A 23,540-nucleotide genomic window follows, 5' to 3' on the forward strand; every position below is an offset into this window, starting at 1 on the left:
TCTGGGAGCGATACGCCTCGTGACCAATACGTCCGGTGTAATGCACGGCGAGAAGCTAAAACGATAAGCATCGCGAAGTTCTCGGATAAACCTGGACCATTCTCCTTGACACGTGACTTCGTTACGAGTAAATTATGACTAACGGTGTTATCGATAGCTCTATCGTTTATATGATCGATTAAAGTATAGCTCGGTCGCGTGCAACATTTTTTTCTCCGTTTTCTCTTTCTCTGTACGCCGAGGGAGACGGAAAACAAGACCCTTCGAAACGGTTTTTATTTTTCTTCACCTAACGCCTACGATGAGATTAAGTACGAATGGACATACATAGGTAATAAGTACACAACGGCTATTCGAGAACATGTTTTTTTCCCTGTCGAAATATGTACGTTCCATGGCGGTGATATTTACAGAGTCTCTATGCGTTGATCGGTGTGTGTGTGTCTGCGCGTGTGTGTGTGTGTGTGTGTGTGTGTGGGTGAGAGAGAGATGCATGATGGGGAAGGTAAACTGGAAAAAGCGTTAAGGCGCGTTTACATAGATTTCTTTTTCATTCAATAACAATGCGTTCTCGAACGTGCTTTCGGTTATCGGTGCGTCGCGTCGTCGGAAGTTCTACCTTCCCGAGGAGCTTCGAACAGAATTCGAATTGAATTTCTAATCGATTACGTCTCGGGATACACGCGTACGTGCGATAAAGACGCTACTTTTATTGTACTAACCGACCCCGTTATCCTCTGCTTTTTTTTTTCTCCCCTCAGTCGAATTCGAAGCTTCAAGGTTCAACGATGCGATAAAATACATAAACTTGTTACAGCAGTTGAACTCAGTTAATATTGTACGAAGTCAGTTTTTCTCTTTCTAACAATTGATTCTTTTTATCTTTTCTTCGAAGAATACATATAGTACAATAATATACGTATATATATATATATAAATGTATGTATATATATATATATATATGTATGTATATTTACTATGATATACATGCACATATACATAATGTGAGATTCCCGGAACGTTCGTGATTCAAGTGTATACGTACGTAACGTGCGTTCTCTTTTCTTTTGTCTCTATCTAAACTTACACGCCTTTTTGCTCTTCGGATTCCCAATGAATACATTTAAAGAGAATCATCACCGTCGATTCGTCACTACTTTTTCGTCTTCTCTCACTCACTATTCCATTGTTTTTCTCAAGATGGTAGGTCAACGAAAGGATAATAATGCAAGTTGTACAATCGGTAGGCCCGTTATGGTTGGAAAAAACAGTAACAGTATCTGTATATATATATATAACACGTGGTAAATATTTATATATATATATAATACATATATGTATGTATACGAATATGTTTACAGTTGCACGTACACGCGTATGTATAATAATAGTTGTTTGTCCTGTGGAGGCGCGGCCTGAAGGGAGAATCGAGCGTTCCCTGTACCATTATTATTATTAAGAACAACGCATTTCTTTTCCACAATCGATTTCTCTTAACGATCCCGCGCCGATAGTCTCAGGAACCCGACGATCGAAACGCGATCATGCGCGCGACCCACGGATTTCTGTCTCTCGCGTACATACTCCCGAGGTCAAGCAAGTAATATTCGCACGCGAACCGCCCGCATGTGCATCGGTCGATTACAACGGTCTCTCTGTCGACGAAACATGTAAACTACGAAATAATGCTTTGCAGAACCGTGATAATCGACGGACGCAGTTATAACAAAAACTTGTGCGGTGTCTGTGTCCCCCGCGGGTCGCAACACTGGTGCAGCGTGTATCTCACGTTTCGATTCACGAATTCGTCTCGGAACAGCTTCGCGGGTTTCGATCGACGGTGTTCCCTGTACAGGTAACATAGCATAGTCTAAAGGTCATTTTTTTCCGTTACGAAGATATCGCGATTCAAAGCATTGTCCTTTTGCGTGGGGAAATCAGAGAACAGAATAACGAGAACGAAACTCTCGGACTCCGAGGAAAGCTTATTTTCAAACGTAGGAATCGCATTATACGTGTAGAGCGTTTCGACTGGTTCGTGACAATGAATGCGTTCGTTTTCTATATACATACATATATATAGATATACATATACAGGGCGTCCGAAAAATGTTGTAGTTCCTTAAACGGGGCGAGTCCTAAGGTAATTTGAAGTCACTTTTTCCTTTGCGAAATTGTTCTCCGCCGCTTCGTTAAGGAGTTATGAACGAAAAACACGGACCAATCATAGCGCGGCTACAGAGGACGGATACCGGCTCGGCCAATGATAACGCCACGATCGGCGCGATCTGCCGTCGAGCCGCAATACGCTCGTTATAGCCGTGCTCTGATTGGTCCGTGTTTTACGTTAATAACTCCTCCACAAAGCCGCGGAGAACATTTTCGTAAAGGAAAAAGTTACTTCGAATTACCTCGGGAATCACCCTTTTCGAGGAAGTACAACATTTTCCGGACACCCTGTAAATGTACACACATATATATAAATGTAATCGTTACATGCCCCGTAGAATCGTCTATAATTAATCATATTCTGCATCGAACACGACTATCGGCCTGTACAAATTGTCGCTAACAACTTCATTTTCTTCCACGTCTTATTCTTCCCCGAACGAAATTACACGGCTACTCACGCAGTTCAAGACACAATTCTACGTCGTATACATTATATATCTATATATGTTTGATATACTATATATACACGAAGATATATAGTATACTCATATGTATAAATATATAATTTCTATCGGCTAAATAGCGTTACGTTATTAATATTATTATTATAAACACCTTATCAAATGCGCTCGCGGCTCGAACGGCAAAAGGAAACGCAATACTACTGGAGGCATACCCAGACATCTTATTTGGAAGTCAGAAACACATGTTTTTTTTTCGCAAATATTCAATGCTTCATCGAGATACCTCGATAAGAGGACGCGTGGTTTTTTCTTTTCTTTTTTTTTGTTTAATTCATTCAATATTACATCTACAGAGAAATCTAGTAGATATACATATGTATATACAAGACGCTACACTTCATGAGAACATATTATTAATACTAAAATCTTGTTGGTGGTATTTATTGTTATTTAGTTTTTTAGTAATAGATTATTAATACCCACTAAGTGCCTGTTTTCTCCTCTTTGTTCGTATTTACTCGCTCTCTCTCTCTCACACCCGTTCTCTCCCACCCTCACATTCATCCTTTCTCTCCCTCCTATCACGCTCACTCTCTCTCTCTCTCTCTCTCTCTCTCTCTCTCTCTCTCTCTCTTTCGCGCGCACGCGCTCTGTCTCCCGTTTTTCGTGCATGATTACTTCTGTGAATAAACGACCAGTTTACTTGACAAGATCGTTGCATCCTTTTTCTATTATTTTCTCTCCTTTTTTTGTTTCTTTGAATTTTCGTTCACATCTCTTTCTCGTTTTCTTTCCTATCTTTTTTGTTCGTTCTAGGGTAATGCTGCCTCGTTCGGTTACATTGTCCATGAATATCGTTGGGAATTATATATATAGTTTGTCGAGTGGGAGGGCGGGGGCGGGGGGCGAAAGCGAACGAAACGAAACGGAAAAAAGTTTTGCTTTTTCTGTACATTTGTCGTGTCTGCTTAGAACCTTTGGTGTGCATTACCTTAAGTGGACATTCTCAAACGACCTTTTAGTCCTTCTTGTCGCCGTCTTCGGGGTCCTTAAGCGTATGCCATTGAGCAATAGGACGTCTGGGGCAAGCCAACATGTCGGACCAGTGTCTCAACTCTGTTCCGCTCGCGTTGTACCCCAAGACGACCTTCCCAATGGGTTCTGAGGTGCCGATACGATCGTAGTCGACTACCGTGACAACCAATTCCACTTTCTAAACGCGAAATCGCGCATTAATATATTGTCCCACAGGAAAATATATCGCCATAACTTCCGGATTATAATGACAAACGGTGGCGATGGTTGTCGAGTCAGGCGGCGAACATCATGCGGCCTGTCTGACTCGATGTCCAACGTTTAATTGTAATAAAAGTTTCAAGCGATGGTAAGTGTATTAAGGGATCTCTTGTTATAGTTTATAATTTTACAAGATAAGATGCGATTATTGTGTGTCAGGCTAATAGAAGCTGAGGCAGTTAGTGCTGATTATTATTCAACCAATGAATTGTTCGACCTGTAAACTGAATTGTTCAACCTATGCTTCAAGGAAAATGAAAATTTATTATAAATAAGATTTTGCCTCCATTATAAACAATTGATGAACAAATAAAAAAATCATTGTAAATAAAGTTGACTCTGCAACAAGAAAAAATGAAAATTCATTGTTGCTAAAATTTTACTTCGACTCTACACAAAATTGACAATATTAGCCTTGCAATAACTTGCACGGTTTTATGATAAAAATAGATTCGAAATAGAGACGATTTCGTTTGAACAATCTTGTAACTATTTTTGAGTTAGGATTTCGAACAACTTATGTTTCTTTAACCTGAGAGCCTTTAATGGACGGTTTTGCAACAAGCGTAACAATATAAGTGTTTCACCTTTCATACAGAACACCATTTCACGGTGTTGATCCATTCCAATGCGTATATGGTAGAACAACAAAGAAGAATTTTATTTAGCAGGATAGAAAGCCTTTGCACGTTTTATTAACGGAATTAGTTAAATCTTTGCTTTTTACTTATTTTGATAAATGCTCTTGTTTGGAGGAAGTAAATTAAATCTTTCTTTGTTGTGCTAGCAAGACATTACATTCTACGTAGTATAGTAATATTATGAGAAAAAAGCCGCGGAAGCTTTAAAATTTTACAGCCAATTGCGCTAATTTTTATTACTTTATTGCTGGAATTTTTATTTAGAAAAGATACACGAAAAGAAAGTGGAAAGTTTAATTTCTTAAGTTTAAGTATGAATGCAATAATCAGCACAGAATAAGCGTAGAAACGAGTGCCTCTGCAAGCGATAATAATCGAAATTCTTTGATTATGAAAAGCAGCATCTTTGTCATCTATGCAAAAATTGTAGGTAAAACACTTAAAAATAGCATAATTTCTTAAATTATGTAACTTCGTAGAAGAAAGGCAGTACATATAGCTAATATAAAAGTCTTACAATCCGGAAGTATGGAACTTTCAAAAAGTATGTTTGAATGTTTGACCCTTCATAAGGTAAAAAATGGTTAGCAATGCGGATATATATATATATACAGCAGTTCTTTAAATAAATATATAAACAACAAGCAGATATATTTCTTAAAGATGGTAGTTAAGAAAAGGTTACAATCTTTCATGTTAATAGCAAAAGAGGTTGTTATAGCAAAAATACTGTGAGTTATGCACACTACTACCTCATGAAGGGTCAATTAAACAATTACGTACGATCCATCTGTATTTGTAAATGTGCCATACAAAAATATAGTGATTTGTAGTATTCCACTTACTATAATATTACCATAATATTCAGTCTTTAAGTTCAGTCCAATTGAAAAAAAAACTGTAATTGACATTTTTCAACACAATACAAGATGCCCGTTCGCAATTGATCATCAGAATACTACTTAATTACTTAGCCTATCAGGATACAACAAAATAATGAATAAAGTTATTGGCGTGGTTTCTGTCTAGGAAAATTAATAGAAAAGAAACGTGCGTTGTCTAATTAGTTGTTAGTTACAGGTGTGAGCATAGTTTAGCATTATATGTATGTAATGTTACTGTTACCTGTGTTGATTGACTGTGTCAAATAAAAATAAGAAAAAACGTGAAGGCAATAGAGGAACGGTAAAAATTCGTACCTTTATCTGCTCGAAGGGTACCTCAAACGAAAATGATTCGTTGTAATACGGATTGAGTGTGCACTTCTTGATAGTCGTCTTCTTTTTCTTCAATCTCTTTCCGTTCTGCATTAGAGCAATTTTCACGTAAGGATCTGACAGACCACCGACGTCCATTTTCTTCAGGTTCTTTGCTTCCAAGATGACTACCGTCAATTTGCCAGCCGTGGGAACGTATCGGAGCGAGAAGCAAATGTCACCCAATTTATTATCCTGTAAACAACAATATTCGCGAGGTCAGTTAATGTTCTATGCAATTCTAATGATTTTTATCGTTGAATGTGACAAATGGTATTCTATAATTAATAACACAATGGTTAATGAGTCGCAATTCTCTCATTTTCCCCACGAGGGGCCAAGAAGCTCGAGCTACCTTGGTCGCCGAGCACTGTAAAGTATAAACATGCCGCGTAATCCGATATAGGACCCAAGTATATCGGTGTGAACCACTACTAATCCAAGTACAAAACTTCTTTATTTTTCATTATTTTTTCTATGGGACTTTCACCAACTTATTCGTGATATTTTTCTGATTAAAATAACACTAGACTGTTAGTCGTTTCACACGTTCATGACGGGGCTGTATTTTGACCGCTGTATTTGTACCACCGGTGGCACATCCCTAGCCCTACACGATCTATGTCACAGCACGGACCCGAGGATTGGGCTTAGATCAAGACTTTACTGTACTGTGTTTTATTCGAATATGAATTGCATTCTACAGATAGTTGGATATAATTGGCACTCGATAAATTCTATCGCGTATATAATATAGAAAGTACATGTACATATACTTATTTACCTGACCACCCTCGCCTTCCACGCTCTGCAACTCTCTCCATTCTTCGATCGTCTGAGCCAAGTCGATTTGGCAAAGCGGAACCTTCACTTCGCCAATTTGATCGTGTTTCGAGAACCTGTCGAAGTCGAAAATCGCAAACACGAGTGTCTTGTTCATGGCATCTGCGTATGGGACCCCCTAAAAGAATGAACACTCCATTAGCCCCTTGGCACGCGAATTTTCTGTGACCGATAGTATCATTCCTTAACAAAGAACTTGGGATAACAATGAACATGTTGCTGGTAGTATTTGTTGTTAATATTAAACAAAATTTCGTACGATTGTGTACGAGAAGGCATAAGAAATTTTGATCTCCAAAAGAGACGAACGCAATTACGTAGGAATTCTAAATACATCCTGTAAAACGTCATCTCTGCCTGTGTGTTCGAAGAACTATTTCTGTAAAATGTGACATTAGAAATGATATATAAATTGTTGATTCAACGTGTGAAAAAGTAAGAATGGGTGATGTATTATTCTAGGATTGTGACAATGTTTCCGAGGGTTCGAAAAGAAAACATTCACAGAAGAAACTTACCTTGAACGTGAAAGTTTCTTGGAAGACGGGATTAAGCGTTTTCCTGTGCACTTTTGTTTCGAACTTCTTCTTCTTGTCCGGTAACAGGTATACTTTCACGTATGGATCAGATGTGCCGCCCATGTCCAAGGCTGGGAGTTCTTCAGCTTGTATCACTGTCACCGCCAGACTGTTCGTATTGAAGTCATACTCGAGCTGCAATTATTCAAACAATCGTTGCTAAAACAACCGTGGACATTCCGAAATTTTTCAGTGAAATTCTGATTTATGTTTTTGCACAGATTTCTTATTTACTCGACATTTGTGCCATTTAATGCATATATATTTCATATAAGGGACCCAACTACTGTGGGGGTACTAATTACTATGGCTATATTAATTGTACTTATTTTGAAATGATAACGAATATTAAAAAGGAGATATATAACTTATATATGAACTGATTTTAATGAAAAAATTTAATATCTCTTTTTTAATATTCGTTATGCTTTAAAAAGAGGTATAAATTAATATAGGCACAGTAATTGGTACCCCTACAGTAACTGGGTCCCTCACGCTATATCCATTTAATAGCGTGGTGATCTTAAAATATTTGAAACGAAATATTGTGTAAGAGACACAAGTTCCACGTGACGCGCCATTATATTCAACATCGTTTAATTTTTCTTAATTGAATTCCGGCCTACCATCTACTGTTTCAAAGCTACAACTTGACCTAGTTACACGGAATACTCTATATATATGTACATAATCCCGACAATTTTAAGTTAAACGAATTAATTAAACTTCCTGAAATTGACAAAGAAAATCGTCCAACAGGAAAATTCTAACTTTTATAACGTCTTTTGTAAACTGCTCGATAAATGATCATTCTCGGGGCTACATTTCTTCTCGTTTAATAAACACTAATCTGATTAAAAAACATATAACCGATCATGTTGTAATAAATGCTTGTAATAAACAGCGACAAGTTTTCTTCATTTATTTTGTATACTTAATCACAAGCAAAATAGTGTATTTTGTTACTTTTCGAAATACAGTGACCTCATTTCAGTTTATTAATTTTCATAAGAATTTTAGTAAGTTAAAAATAAAATGATATCCTTGAATTCTTCTGATTTGCTTTGCATTTCATATTAAATGCATAAAATCCGCGATTGTATTCGTCGCACCTTGTATTGAAGCTTGCCCAGTTTTACTTCGCTCTGTTTACTCTCGGCCTCGTCCGGTTCCTCGGCATTGTCAGTGAGCTCTTCCATATCCGGCTGAACCTTAACAGATCGAAGTGGATTCCACGAGTGTAGAATGTGCGTCTAACATCTACAGAAAGTCATGGAACACCGAAAACGTACCTTGTCTTTGTACGTGGTGCCCAACAGCTGCACCGACTTCAGGTCCACCGCTCCCTTCAAACCTTTCTTGCCGTCCTTGGATCGTCTTTTGCGACAGCATCTTCTTATGCAGCAGAAGCAGATTCCGAGAACTAACACGCCTACGACTACTCAAGCGAGAAAGAGAAAAATTCGACCGAATTAAAACGCTGCGACCGGACAAGCCTTTTTGGTGTTTTCGAGTTGCCTGAACAAAAAAAAAATGCGTTCCCTAGATGCGTGTCGGCGTTTTGCATCTAGTAAGCGCAATTCAATGTAATGCGTGAACATTCTGCCTTTCATTCTATCCTATGGGAAATGTGATCGTGACGAGATGTGAAATATGTGAGACACGGTCAAAGGTTAAACTCGATAGCAACTGGAACAGAGTAAGTTACATCGTTACTGTGACCTGCCCGAGATTTGGGACTCTGAATTGTCTGGACGTTCTGAAAGTGTAAAGAGCTGTCAATAAACACGATGGACACGTCGGTGTTATAGTCGATGACGTTCATCTTGTATCGTGTCTTTTCATTTCGCATACTGTTTTGTTATCTAGAACAATATTTTATATAAACGGACATCAACGCTCGGATCCATTTGTCTTCCATTCATTCAGAATAGCTGTTAGAATGTTTACAGAGAAAGAGTATTAAATAAATGAAATTTATTAAGTAGACTGCCGAATGAGAATTGTCAGTATCAATCGCAAGGAGCGAGAGTCACAGAGGAGCTTAATAATTTAATTAATTTTTAATCGTAACAATTTGAAGAAATTGGACATAGTATAGTGATTGTTATAATCTCGATTTTGTTTATTAATTTATGTCACAGTTGTATAAAATCCACGGTCTATTTATTACAATTTTATAAAGACCAGTAACACTGTTTTAAATTATTTAGACCTCCAGCTGTCCATAGACGTGCTTATAGATTTTATTCTCTAGTTAGGAGCCTGTAAGTGTTCGTAGAACGTTCAAATGTCAAAAGCAATTATGATTATAAAACTCCTTTGATCTTTGAAGATCAAAAGTCGCACTTTTTCGAAAAGTATACACGGATGAGAATTCGCTGTACACGAATGCATAAAGCTATGTCCACGCTGTGGCAGCGTCGAACAACTTTTTCTCTTATTTTCTCGAATAAAAAGGCGATGAAAAGTTGCTCGGAGTTGCTACGGCAGCTTGAAGAACGTCTACGGAAAGTTAGAAGTCTGATAAATTCAAATTGAAATTTATCGAACAACAAGATCTCAGCCACCATGTTAAAAATGGCTTGTAACAATGGATCTCAGCGTTGATGTATCACTAAAAATGTTTTTCTTTGAATTTTGATTAGAGATTAGAGTCAGTCAAGTTGCATGAACGATGTAGCAGTCTAGGTGCTACTCTAGTTGTCAATAGCAGTTCTCGAGGGAATCGTCGTGTGTACCTATTAAAATGGTTACGAGGCCCCATGTCGGTATGCCCATTTCTTCCGCGAGCTCCTTCCCAAGGTCCTCCACCTTGTTCTCGAAGGATTTCTCGGCGGTTTCAGTAACGACCTCGGCATCTGTGCCTGAAACGTAGTGGATTCATCAGAACAATGTTCGCGTCAAATCGAACGTTACGAAAGAATCATGCTTACCTTCTTTCACTTGTATGTCTGTGCTGAAAGTGTTTCTCAACGTCGACGATTCGGGTGGCTCCGACGGGGGCGCCTCCCACACGGTCTCCGCTTCTCTCTTGATGACAGGCATTTTCTGCGCCGAAAAACATCGAATAACAATTTAATATGTTCTCAATAACAAACGCTCATAAGTCAGAATATTGTGAAATATTATCTTTCGACACTTTTCTCCATATCCTTAACCCTTATATAGGAAGATGTGGATTGGATCTAACACCTACCCTTAAGTGATGGTGTTTACTAATCTAGTGTAGGCCTTTTTAAAATTTTGTATACATTTTCTCAGATACCTTTAAGTGTACAATTTAAGATTAAAAAATCCAAATGTTCGAAAGAAGTTAAAGAAATTTTATATTTGCAATTGTCGTAGTAGCAAAAGTTAGTATACAGGAATTTTATTGGGGTCATGAAAGGCGCCATGAATATCTCAATTTTATCTTTGAATTTCAATTGAAAAACGCTACGAAATTTCGTTCTAAACCAAAATTTTGTTTTCCACGTGAAACGAGCCATACATTATAACCGCCGTGAACAACGCAACAATGACTTAATTAAACCTGCAAATAGCGCTTATTAATTTCGTTGCCGAAATCCAACGTAGCCAATGTCACGCTTGCCAACCGAATCCATTATTCCTTCGATCAACGTACACACAGCAAGCGAACGAACGTTTCATTGTAAGATCGCTAGCATAACATCTTCAGTGTTGTGAATCGCGCGACAGGAATTCACCTTGCATTTGCATCGAACGAAAGGATGAAAAATAATGTCCTTATCATCAATTTCATTGTGTTCCAGTGGTATGTACGTGTTTGTTATACAGATGGTTCGGTACATACATACGTACACACTAATATTAACAGCAGATTAACATTTTTGGACAGGAAAATAGCGCGCGTATATTCGCTAATGATGCAAATGGGTTGACAAAACTTGTCGATTGTTAATTGCACAGCTCGTTGCGTCTGTAATGACTAGACTGTGGATTCTATGCATTTACGATATAAATCAGTAGATAAAATACAAAACAGTGAAAATATTTGAAGTATTTAACGCTAAACCTGCCGAGCCTTAAAAGTATCTGGTTGCCTTATAAAAATGACAAAGTTGAATTTATTTGGATGTACAGTGAATTCTCGATGTATGTCAACAACACGGGTCTTTCCAGCGCCGTGTATCGTCCAGGAGACTTACTCGAGCCGTGTTGTGTTTACATTCCTCGGCGTCCGAGACCTTTCGAGCTTTGTGTCCCTTCACGGGATATACCCCACAGTAGTGGGGATAATACCGGGACGAAAGTGTCTTTGTAATTTCAAGAATCGTAAAATAAAATACCTGGAATCAGTCATTTTGATCGGTGGTGGTAGATTTAGTGTTAAAAGTAGTATATTGTTTTTAACCCATAGAAATTATTAAGAAAAGAAATAAATGTCTATGTAGCCTTGTATCCTGCAATTAATTTTATTTGTCTTGCAATTTTTATTGTGCATAATGATCCTCAGTTTAGTAATTACCGCAGCTTCAGCTGTACCAAGATTTTTCTATTATTCAAGAATGAAATCTAAATAGTTTGGTCAGTAAATTCGACACTGGACAGATAAAATTATACGTGTTTTTCTTTTTTGTTAACGTTTTCAAATTCGCGTGCAAATAACGACGCACAGTTCTGAAAGACTCGGTTTACTAGGGGAAAGTTTTCTTTTCTCGAAGGAGAACTTTCTCTTGTCCAGGTGCGCACCTCACGCGGCGTAACTCGAGCATAGTTAATAAAGTTGACAATTGCCGGAGTCTGACATTAGATTGACATTTACCTCGCGTTCTTGCTATTCTGACTTAATGTAGTTATTATTGTCGGTCGATTTTGGTACTTTTTGTGGAGACACTGATTGTTCGCAATCAACACCGCCATTGTATGTTAACGTGCGTCCTAAAAGTACGGTAGTATAATTAAACCGAGAGGACTGAACTAATTGATGTTGCCATAAAGACATTTATGTCTGTGTAAGTGTATATTAAGCATTTCGGGACACATGTCACCATTTTGGTCACATCACACCATGTATTCAGTTTCGAACGTTGCAGAGAAATAATTTCATTGTTTAAACAACTAACAATCTATATATATATTTTTCCTCAATATTTAAATCTTTGGTGTACGATGTAGATTCCTCGGAAGAATATTTTCGTTGTTAGATATTCTTAACAAATGGGTGTTTTCAAGTTCAATATAATTCTCACTACAAAATGTCTGCACTACTTATCATATATCTTTTAAACATAACATTTTAAATGAATCGTGTAAAATACTAATTTCATTTTCGGCCATCAAAGATTGACTCGTAAAAGTAACACTATTTTATTGAGTTCGAAGAATTTTTAGAAAGTGCAATTGTTACTATGGTTAGATATAAAACAGTTGCAGTATACATACGAAAGTAATAGTCGACGTTTCTTTCGTGCAGCGCACGATAATAGAAAATGCGAAGGAACCAGGCCGATAAAAGCTGCTTTATCAAAGTACCAATCTTCGAATCAACGTGGAGTACCAGAACGATCATATTGCGTGAAATTTCATTTCTCGTCGTTATCGGGGAATTGAATTATTATCTGCCGAAAAAGAAACGCGATACACGACGTTTGAATGAACACTGAAACATTTTGCAATCAAGAGCCTGCTTCCGGATTCATAGATTACGTTCGTATGCATATCATAGCGATTGCACGTCCCAGTAACTCATGCGCAATTTACATACTTGGTACAGTAAGGACATCGTCGTCATATTATTTGTTAAAATATAGACACTGAAGAGTGGAGAATTATTTGGCGAAATTACCGACGATAGTAACAGTATAATGACAAAAGTTGTGGTAATTACAGCACAAAAATAAAGCAGACATGTCGAGCACAGAACAAGAGAAACGTACGGAAAAACCTGTCCTATTGTTTACAACGAAAATGTTGCTAACAGGAACGCATGTAAACAAAGAGCATGTAAAAAAACACATATGTAGAAAATTCATACTACCGTGAACAATAGATCGTGAAACAAGTGAAATGTTACAACAGATATTAAAAATAATACTACAAAGCAGTACAACACGGCAATTAAAATAATGTATCGAGCCTCAACAAATGAATGCAATCTCGAAAGAATTTTACATAAAATTGTACATAAAAACAAAAAGATCAATATCGAGAAATAATACAGAATAAAATCGAATAAAATTTAATAAAATACAATGTAGAATAAAACTTTTTAATTTAAATGTTGGAAGTATTGGAATCTTTCAACAATAATTTCATTCGAAAATTTTTTATCCTGTTCGTTCATCGGAGTGACGTTAAGCAAGAGAAGAGTGCCCAATCCGTTGCCATGGTTTTTTTTCAGCAATTTTATCTATTGCGATGAGCTCCCTCCCAGCCGAATAGGTTTAACTTATAATTAGTTGAAAAATCGATGTCGGCGCTGATAAAATGAGCCACTCCAGAATCCAGAGCCGACTTAAACGCATTTCCCTAGGCGATCGTTATATAATTTAATATTACCTTTCAACGTAAAAGCTACATTCTCATATTGTGCCGCTCTTACTCTATATTCAATGACTGTGGTATTAAAATCGTGTCTAGGTAATTATTAATGGGAAACCTGGTTTCGTGCACTGACAGAAGTGATCCAGCGAAAGCGGTCCATGCGAAAAGTATCACGAATCGATTGACATTACAATAATACACCACGAGTATAATTAAATCGAATGGCAGTTTATTTCGACAATTATATCGTCGAATAGCAGATTTAAATAAAATAAAAATATATGGTGAATATATGGTGTCATGCGTCCCCTCACTTTCATACATTTGTTCTTGTTCTTCTCTGTTAAATAAATGAAAGTTCTGTATTAAATTTTGTTAAAGCTTTCTCTCTATCTTTGTAAAAAATTCGTGAAAGTTCTTTATTAAATTTTATTGAATTTACTCTTTCCCTCTGAAATAAATTTGTGGCGGTTCTTTATTAAATTTTGTTCAATTTCTTCTCTATTAGGTTTTATTAAAATTATTGAAACCTCTCCGTTCATTTTGTGCAATATCTTGGCCTACAGTGCTACGAATACATCCATGAAAGTTCAATTATTGCCCATTAAATGAAAACCGTACAGAAGTACAGGAAATGAACAATTTGAAGCTGTGCACACCTCACAACAGATTAATTAATTGGCCTGGCCCGATCACACAGTTTACCATTGATGTTATTTACGCTTCAAATATTATATTTACACTTCAAAACATAATCTGAAAAAGCTGCATGTTTAATCATTAGACAGCGGATTTTATGCGTTCATCACAGAAGTGAGTAGGTGCAATTTGAAATAGTAGAAACATTAGAAGAATTTCGAAACACTGTTATATTATATTTCAACGTACTGAACATATTCGGAAAGAAAATAAATTTCTAGAGTGAGGGACCCTATTACTGTGGGGGGTTAATATAGGCTCGGTAATTGGTACCCCCACAGTAATTAGGTCCCTTACCCTACTTCACTCCAGTTTATTTCAATTCGGGTAGAAAATTCTTATTTCGCATAAAGATCCGCTGTCTAGTGGTAATAAAGGTGTTGGAATATAGTTTTTCCGAGGAAATAGTAATAAAACTTTCAACAAACGATTGATTGGAGAATGATTTCGAGAACGTTGCAGGTATCCGATAGAAAAACCTAAGAAATTATGAGGCACAATTGGACCAAAATAATTGAAAATTACGGCAATTTTCCGACAGTGATTTAAGCTTTGGGGGGAGGGGACTGTATTTATGCAATTGTTGAAACGTGGTCGTGCACGTTCCGGGCTCGCGAACAGGAGCTTTCATGTACCACCTCCTGTGCGAACACTGTTCGCTAACAAGTTCCCTATAAGCTACTCGTTACTCGCGAAAGTGGCCACACTGCCGACGAACGGAGTTCGCGATTAGTTCGCCAACTGCTCGCAAACACCGATGTCGATCCGTCATATAACGTAGAGCGTCGGTCTAATTAATAGGCGAGCGAACAAGAATAAGACAGATGCGTTTCGTCGATCATACACGCGATCGTAGAATCGTCTCCATTGTTGTCTGCACAAGGTGTTCAGCAACAGGTGGGAAGTAAGTTTAAGGGATGATTCTCCATAACAATACAAGAAGAAAGTGGAAAATTGTTGCTACGCACTCTCCATTGTAAATGGTACAGTTTTATTCCAGCAAGAAAATACCATTTCATACTTCTTGATTCGCAAACAGAATTTTCCGGTAATATTATTCATTCAACTAAGCATTTGTTGCGTTGCAATATCTTGGGAAGACTTCAGGGATGTTCAACGGTACCATGGTAATTATAAAAGGAACATACGAACATTTCATTGAAAGACACAATTCATGAGAATAATCACCTATCTTCAACAATGACATTAAATAGATAACGCGAAAGTATTGTAGTTACTAATAGTAGGCAATGTTGACACGACCCTTCAGGATAAAAATAAAATATAATTTGAATGTGCGAGTATGGTAAATTGAATATTACTAGTAATATTTTATTCAAAATCAATAAATGAACAACTAAAGATTAAGATTAAGATGTTCCTTTTGTCCTGTATAATGCATTGCATTTTATATGTATGAATAAATTATTTATAGTATCACTAGAAGATTGAATTTAAATGCAAAATAAAATTCTTTGAGATCACGTGACTATAAACTCACGATAAAAATAATAAAATGAAAGAGAAGTGAAAGTTAAATGGAAAAGAATACTTTATCAAATTATGATGCACTTTCGTGCATCTTTGCTCTATCTTAGCTCTATTCGACTTTGGTGCACCATGGCACTATAATTTCTTGCATCCTCCAAAACGAAAGTTAGGGACAAATTAACACAATACCGTGTACACACTGTAAACATTGAATTATGGAGTAATTATACTCGTCATCGTGCGCAATTAGATGTAGTAGACAACGGAAGCGATTATCTTGAATCTCCAGAGCAGCTAAATAGAATCTGGCCTTTGCTTGGGTGTCCCGTATAATCGCGAAGAAGTATCTAGTCAAAGCTTAAATCCATACAACCGCGCACTTATAGATACGGTCCAATAATATTAACCATAGTATCTCGGACTTTCTGTCTATAGTATTCTACTGTTGTCATGTTTCTCAGTGCGCGACTAAAATACTCTGCGAATCTTGTTCGAGACGATTACTTCTTCTTACTTCTTCTTAGTTCACTTAAAAATAATCTTTGCTATGTACCTTACTCACTGTCTGTTCCTTCAATTTGCTATGTCTTCTCTAACACGCTCACTCATATTTTAAAACAAACAGTTACTTCGAAGAAAGTTTACACCCTGTACATTAAGTTTTATTCGGCTTTTATTAGGACTGGCATTATATGTAAAATGCAGAGTTTACATAATACAAAGTTAAATAAGTAAATTAATAAATAAAGTAAATTTAGTTGAATTCAGTAAATTAAGTTTAGAGGAAACAGATTAGAATGATATCCTACGTGTTATTTGTTTAAAAAATTACACGTTTGTCCCATCGTACTTCCGGTGAATGGTCATTCTACCTACTCTATACTTAAAGGGTTACAGCTTTAAATAAACAGACGAAGTTATTTCAAGCTAATTGTAGGTGTCGCGCGTATGGCACACTACAATCTATGCAAAGACATGTCGCACGTGTTAATTGTCATCGTGATTTCAATGCATGCTAACATTTTTACTACTCGAAGTGAGAGTACTTTACATTGCAAGACAATTTCGCGTGATGTTTACTGCACAAAAAGTAAATGTGCTACTGCTTATGCTGTTGAACAAAACACAGTTTGTTGGTGAAATAAATTAGTCGAATTGGTAAGTTGGTCGAATTAGTAAGAATACTGAGAAAAATTAAAGGAATTGCTATGTTTGGGAGCAATAAAATCGTATAGACCAAGAGTTATTTACATTTCGACCTCCTTTGCCTGATACGGATAGAATATCTTAATCTAATTTTTAAAATACGCCATTTAATCAAAATTTATATGCACGCCTATGAAACATTAAACTATTGTAATATTTATTTCTGTGTGAAGTATACTTTAAAAATTTACTTAATTAAAATTATGTAAATTTGTTAAATATTCTCGTCTATTTTGAATCAACACACCTACGTGCATGGTAAAAAATGCGAATGCGTTAACCGTATCATTAAACAGGTCCAGCAACTTGTGCGAAACGTAAATGTTCACAATATCAATCCGATTGCAAATTATGAATAACGCAAAGGTATCGAAAGATGCTCCATCACGGAGCATTAATTATATTCATAACCAACCATCATTCTGACTAATTGACGTCGATGCTCACTTCGATTCTTTCCGATAACAGTCATTTCTCTATCGACTGACCTCGATAACGTCGAAGCCGTTCTTGGCATGATGACTAGTCAAAGTACGCAAAGCTTTTCGAATAAATGGACCCTTTGTCGTACTCACCAATTTTTGTTTATAATACTTCAGTCGTACGATTCTTTATAGTATCCTTCCTGTGCTTGCTTTGTTTCTTTAAAGAAGACTTTACGGGTGCATAAACCACTCCTCTCGATTGCTGTAAGTGCCTTCTTTCCTAATTTGTTTAAAAATGATCTCAAAATTATCTACTATCATAGATTATACTTTAGTGAATTTAGGTGTATGTGTACATTGTACATGTAATATCAATATTAAAATCATTAAACAGATACTCTATTTGCCCGAGCTGCTGATTAAAGAATATGCATATTATAAATTTAACCTGAACCTATTCAGATTAAAATAGACACTGTCAGTGTATTAAAAATTACAGGTAACTCTAAAACGAGAATACACACGAGAATACATTATCATCCACACATTAACAACGAACCCAACGATCGATGACAGCAATCGCAATTCAAGAAATATTACGAGTATCGCGAATGCACAGCATAAACGCGTTCGTGAACAAATACACTTGCTCGCCTCCCACGCATCTAAAATAAAACACGATTCTGGCCGTTTAAACGGGACTTACTGTCACGCGGAAGACAATAATGAAGCGAAATCGTCAACTGAAAGATTAAACTCCCTTGGGAACAACGGGAATATCATCCGGCACGGGAGTCGACTTGAAAATATGACCGTCGAGAATGAGACCGTATGAAAAGCTTCGATGTCGATAAACAAAGAATTAGAATCGATGATTAGCGGTGGCGGAGCCTGGTAATAATTACCGAGAAGAATATGGACAACGTTGAACGTTGAAATATTCGGCAACCAAAACCTGGCAAGAGTTCGTTCTGCACGCGACAGCTTTCATTCGCTGCGAAGCCGCTGCTGTTCGTCGATCAGCGAGCAAAAGCGTGTCAGTATGATTCGGCTGGGAGATAACCAGGGGGGTTCTAGCCCGGCGAGAAGAATATTCGCGAGTCCATCGGCATCTATTTGCGAGTGGCTTAGGGGAGGAGTTCGACCCACGTAACCGGGCCAGAAGAAAATTCGAATCACAATATCTCACGCAGAGCACGCCGGGAAGGGATCGATTGAGTTGCACACGTTTTGGGAGACATGTTTCGAACGGCTTCGGTCAATCGAGCGACTGCAACGATAAGAGGAACAGAATTAGAGCAAGTCGTGGGATCAACATTTCGGAATAGCTGGAGGACGATCCGCAAAGAAAAGAAAAGAAAAAAAAACGATTCAGACACAATCGTTGCACAAAGCAGAATCGCCTAACAGTTCAAAGGGAGAAATAGATCGTTTCGCACGATTGACGAAGTCTAGGGAAGTTCCGATTAATTTGCGACCGAATGAAAGCGGATGTCAACGGCAAAGGGGGAGAGCAAGCACTTCTGTATACCATCTGTGCAAGGCGGTGAAACGACCAGATCAAACAAGGGATAAGATTTCGTCCTAGTCCAAGGATACATTGAAAAGTACGACAGAAGGCTATATAGAGACGGTAGGGGCAGAAGGTCCGCGGACAGAATCGAGCACAGCTTCGTCGGAGCCAACAACAGATTTCTCATTAAATTTCCAGAAGCAGGAACTCGTTGAAAAGATCCCGCTTAGCCAAAAACCGTGAAATCGTAAACGGTGTATAGGTTCGACGGAGTTGGGATAACGAGGAATCCGGTCTTCTTAAGGAAGATTAGGAAACCGTAGAAGCTTCGAACGGGAATTCCTTGGCTGCCTCGGGTGGAAAAAGAAAAAACTAAAACGAACTCGAGTATTCCCGGTTGCCGATGGACGCGGAGAACGACCAGGCGAATTCCCGCGAAGTTGTTAAAGGGAGGTTCGCGGCACCAGAAGGGGTTACAACTGTGATGGAAACGTTACTCACTGTGGTTGTTAGTCGGCTGCCTGCTCAGAAACGGGGTTGGATATTCCTCTCCTTTGGCTGCGTTCCTCGCCGAGTCTGGCGTTAGGCGAACCAAGTCGATGCGAAAACGGATAGAGTGATCTCTCTCTCTCTCTCTCTCTCTCTCTCTGTTCGTCGAGGTTGGGAAAACACGGGCGTCGCGTTTTACAAGCGCATCGTTATACGCCCTGCGACATCGACGACGGCGTAGACGGTGGAAAATCTATCGGTGGCACGGTCTCTCGAGGTGGGACACGAGTGCGCCTGACCGCTGGCAGACACGAACATGGCCGATCCTACCAAATCGATAAAACACGTTACGTTTTCCGCCGTTTCGACGGAGCCGACGCTCTGCGCCGTTCAACCCCCTTCGTGCAACCCGCCGACGCGTGCGCCAACACCACCGACGCCGGAGATCAACGTTGGGACCGACGTCACACTCGATCGCGGACGTTTGATGAAAGTTACCCTTCGACACGGGGATCCCGCTCTCCGCGAGATCCTCGGCGAGCCTGAATGGAAATCCGATCGATTCAGGAAACGATACTACTGACCATGATTTTATCGGCTCTCGAAAGCCCTCCGTGAGTTTGTTCATTCGTACAAGTTTGGTACCGATGATAAGCCTCGTCCACTCCTCGTTCGGGTAGCTTAAGGGGTTAGGTACCTTTGATAAAAAGTCGATTTTTCGAGGATGGTAGTTAGTGCTTACGGGGATCCCACTCTCCGTGAGATCCTCGGTGAATGGTAACCCGATCGATTCCGGAAACGATACTACTAACCACAATTTTGTCGGGTTTCGAAAACGTAGCCTTGCTAGTTTGTTAATTTATACAGATCGAGTACCGGTGCTAAGACTCAACCATCTCTCGTTGCATAGCGTAACCCTTTGTGCTCCGAAATGCTCCCCTTCTGTCATTTCAGAGCTTGCTGCAGCATCATATAATTCAATTGAATCATCATCGATCGATTTAGGAAATGTGACTACTAACTTTGTCCGCTTTCGAAAACCCTGTGCGAGTTTAGCTGGAGAAATTTGAAAACCTTGCTCTCGTTCATCCTTCGTTTTGATAGCTTAAGGGACTGAGTACCTTTGGAAAATTAAAAGTTGAGTTGTCAAGTATGGTATACTCCGTTAGGTTATAATCCTTCTGGAATACGACCGACGTCACACTCGATCGCGAACGTTTGACGAAGCTTACCCTCCGACAAGGGGTCCCACCCTCCCCGAGATCTTCGAGGGAGAGTGTGAATGGTTCCCGATCGATTCCGGAGACGCTACTACTACTAACTATAGTCTGACAGCTTTCGAAAAGCCTATGCGAGTTTGAAAAATTTGAACATGTTGCAAATTGGCATTAATCCTCATTCGCTCTTGATTTGCATAGCGTAACCCTTTACGATCCAAAATGATTCCTCAGTTTTATTTCGGAATTCTGCAAAACGTCGCATAATTCAATTATATTCCCACATGCAACTTCGCTAATCCACCTACAACAGTTGAGAAGCAGTACAATTGTTCTTGTACAATTGCTGTTGTTATGTACCATGTGTGGCACTGTCAATGAACGTAATGTAAAGAAAAAGCACTGTTGGAAAAGTCAATGTCGAGTCTGGTTCGACATAGAACCGGAAGGGCTGCGTATCTATGAAAAGAAATTGAGTTATCGGAAATGGTATATTCCGTTAGTATAATTCTTCTTGAACACGACTGACGTCACACTCGATCGCGAATGTTTGATGAAGCTTACCCTTCGACAAGGGGTCCCACCCTCCACGAGATCTTCAAGAGAGAGTCTGAATGGTTACCGATCGATTCAACGATACTACTAACTACGGTTTGTCGGCTTTTGAAAATCGTTTGCGAATTTATGTGAAGAAATTTTGACAATTTGAAAGCCGGTGTTTTCTTACCTTAGTAACAGGTAATTGAAACTTTAAATGCGTTTTCCCCTAAATGAAGCTTTAAAAATCTACTGGGTTAATTTGGATGTGCAGTAACACTCTTACCTTTTAATCTAGTTCAATTAAATATAGTCCTCGACGAAGAGGATTCTTGAAGTCGCTCGTTTTTTGTATTATATATTATATATTTTGAGCATAAGAGGGAAGAGATTTGCATAGATTGGAAATAATGCCATGATGCCTCATTCTGAGCGGAATGTTCGTTATCGACCAAATATTGACTTCTAGAACTTCAACGAACACTTTGGCGGCAGCAACGCTAGCGAGCACCCTCGAACCATTACCTGAAGAACAGTGATCGAGTGAAGACATAATTTAAGTGAGTTTTTAGTTTCAGATTTGGAAATGTAGTTCAGTTATTGCACTGTCACATTTTGCAACTCAATCGAATATTAATAAACACTGTTCGGCGAAAGTATAGAAACAATGAGTGAGAATGTACAGTCGCATGATCCGAATGAATTGGATATAAACAGTATAAAAAATGAAGAATCATCGATATTTTCTTACGATAAAGACTTACGAACGTCGATAAGAGAGAGTTTTCTTCGAGTTCTTGATATACCTGAAGATTCCATCGAACCTGTAGTTCTTGATACATCGTTGCCTTACGTGAGTAATTCTCCAACTGGTCACTCGACAATTGATACACATATTTCTATAAACTAATTTATACGAAGAAAACATAAATGATGCTTCCAGTTGGTGATACAATAAAAAAATGAGTAGAATATGTAGAATAAAATTTTGTTGTACGACGCTTCGTTTTCGAGAAAATTAAACTTGAAAATTACGAACTGTTGAATAGGAACCGGCGCGTCTGAGCATGACACGACGATTCTACTTAATGTCCTACCTAACTCGAGCACCTTATATCTCACTTATTATTGATATTAAAAAAAAATGTCAAAGGAAAACATGATTTTATTTCGAAAGAGAAGTATTGTAGAAAGCAAAAAATTATTCTCAAGGTCATATTTTTGGAGATTTTAAGGTCACCGATATTATTTTAAATGCGATCATATATTTTCGTGCTTGTTATGTATAAAGCATACATGGAGATAGATGTAATTGAAGAATGACTACAATTATTATACACGATAAACAAATAAAAACATAATTTCTTAATCATGTTAATAATTAAGACAATTTTTTCTATTATTAAAAATAAGTGAGAGGGTTATGGTCCTCAAGCTAGTAGACACGTATAGAAAAGGAAGTTAGTCTGTAAACATTTCGAGTGGAGAGTTCTGTTTAAAGTAAATTGGTATCATTGTTTTATGCAATTGAAATGCATTCGGTAAAAAGATATATTATTTTTAGATTCCTATTTATGCCCATTTACGAACTTATGATTTAAAACCCATCGAAAGACCCAAAACTCCACCATTGCTGGTTACATTACGATCGAAAGCCCTGTAAGTATTATTTGGATACGTGAAAGTACATAAATCATTATAACGAATTTTGTGTTGCACTGAACAACAGTGATAGAGAGAATGCTGAAATATTAACAGAACAAACAGAAGAAACAAGTGTAACGGAAAGTTTGGGTACATTGGTATCAAAGAAAAATCGGAATACTTAACTAATGGAATAAAAATTCGTTTTATAAAACTATAACTGTACCACAAAAAATCAATAAAATAAATATATTATAGCATGGATCACATCCCACATCATCTTTTAGCCTGAATCAGATCCCACATCATTTTTCAGCCTGGAACGAAGACTGTGATCAATTGTAAGTTAGAATAAGGCGGTGGCCCCGGCGCGCATCCCCTCCCTAGTTCCGCACACCGTGCACGAGATTTGCAAGGGTCCGAGAGTCCCGCTCTCATTTCTTAATAATGCAAAGATAATACTGTTTTGTAGTCAAAAGCGTTAGATAAAGGTTCAATCTAAGTTCAATCTTCCAAAACATGTCCAAAACATGCGCGAAACACGCACAAAATATGTTCA

General features: G+C 38.0%; 2 protein-coding genes across 5 annotated transcripts; one reads left to right on the forward strand and one right to left on the reverse strand.

Annotated features, from left to right (window-relative positions):
- Nucleotides 1-2,939: 2,939 nt before the first annotated feature.
- Nucleotides 2,940-19,855, reverse strand: Syt1 (synaptotagmin 1). 3 transcript variants are annotated; one of them, XM_076785417.1, is made up of 9 exons: nt 19,596-19,855; nt 10,187-10,301; nt 9,992-10,117; nt 8,543-8,688; nt 8,363-8,455; nt 7,191-7,385; nt 6,614-6,790; nt 5,773-6,024; nt 2,940-3,849 (listed from the first exon to the last, which is right to left on the reverse strand). In XM_076785417.1, the coding sequence occupies exons 2-9, from the start codon at nt 10,296-10,298 to the stop codon at nt 3,655-3,657; spliced, it is 1,296 nt and encodes a 431-aa protein (XP_076641532.1). In that variant the 5' UTR covers nt 10,299-10,301; nt 19,596-19,855; the 3' UTR covers nt 2,940-3,654. The 3 variants fall into 3 exon arrangements, with proteins under 3 accessions (XP_076641532.1, XP_076641530.1, XP_076641531.1); XM_076785415.1 differs by having other exon boundaries at nt 8,363-8,461; nt 19,596-19,853; XM_076785416.1 differs by lacking the exon at nt 19,596-19,855 and adding an exon at nt 12,660-12,787 and having other exon boundaries at nt 8,363-8,461.
- A 392-nt stretch (nt 19,856-20,247) lies between these two features.
- Nucleotides 20,248-23,238, forward strand: LOC143352712 (uncharacterized). Of its 2 annotated transcripts, XM_076785422.1 has the most exons (5): nt 20,248-21,538; nt 21,651-21,895; nt 21,992-22,190; nt 22,902-22,996; nt 23,067-23,238. In XM_076785422.1, the coding sequence occupies exons 3-5, from the start codon at nt 22,005-22,007 to the stop codon at nt 23,164-23,166; spliced, it is 381 nt and encodes a 126-aa protein (XP_076641537.1). In that variant the 5' UTR covers nt 20,248-21,538; nt 21,651-21,895; nt 21,992-22,004; the 3' UTR covers nt 23,167-23,238. The 2 variants fall into 2 exon arrangements, with proteins under 2 accessions (XP_076641537.1, XP_076641539.1); XM_076785424.1 differs by having other exon boundaries at nt 21,636-22,190.
- Nucleotides 23,239-23,540: the final 302 nt, after the last annotated feature.

Source organism: Halictus rubicundus, chromosome 3 (assembly GCF_050948215.1).
Source record: "Halictus rubicundus isolate RS-2024b chromosome 3, iyHalRubi1_principal, whole genome shotgun sequence".
Classification (NCBI taxonomy): Eukaryota; Metazoa; Arthropoda; class Insecta; order Hymenoptera; family Halictidae; genus Halictus; species Halictus rubicundus.

What these genes read in the sequence shown, in the direction of transcription:
- Syt1 (XM_076785415.1), bottom strand. Translation starts at nt 10,298, where the DNA reads ATGCCTGTCATCAAGAGAGAAGCGGAGACCGTGTGGGAGGCGCCCCCG. An exon ending in GCACCACGTACAAAGACAAG is followed by an intron (nt 8,462 to 8,542) that starts GTACGTTTTCGG and finishes CGATCTGTTAAG; the next exon opens with GTTCAGCCGGATATGGAAGA. An exon ending in TGGGCAAGCTTCAATACAAG is followed by an intron (nt 7,386 to 8,362) that starts GTGCGACGAATA and finishes GAATAATTGCAG; the next exon opens with CTCGAGTATGACTTCAATAC.
- LOC143352712 (XM_076785424.1), top strand. Translation starts at nt 22,005, where the DNA reads ATGAGTGAGAATGTACAGTCGCATGATCCGAATGAATTGGATATAAAC. An exon ending in TTGATACATCGTTGCCTTAC is followed by an intron (nt 22,191 to 22,901) that starts GTGAGTAATTCT and finishes TATTATTTTTAG; the next exon opens with ATTCCTATTTATGCCCATTT. An exon ending in ACATTACGATCGAAAGCCCT is followed by an intron (nt 22,997 to 23,066) that starts GTAAGTATTATT and finishes ACTGAACAACAG; the next exon opens with TGATAGAGAGAATGCTGAAA.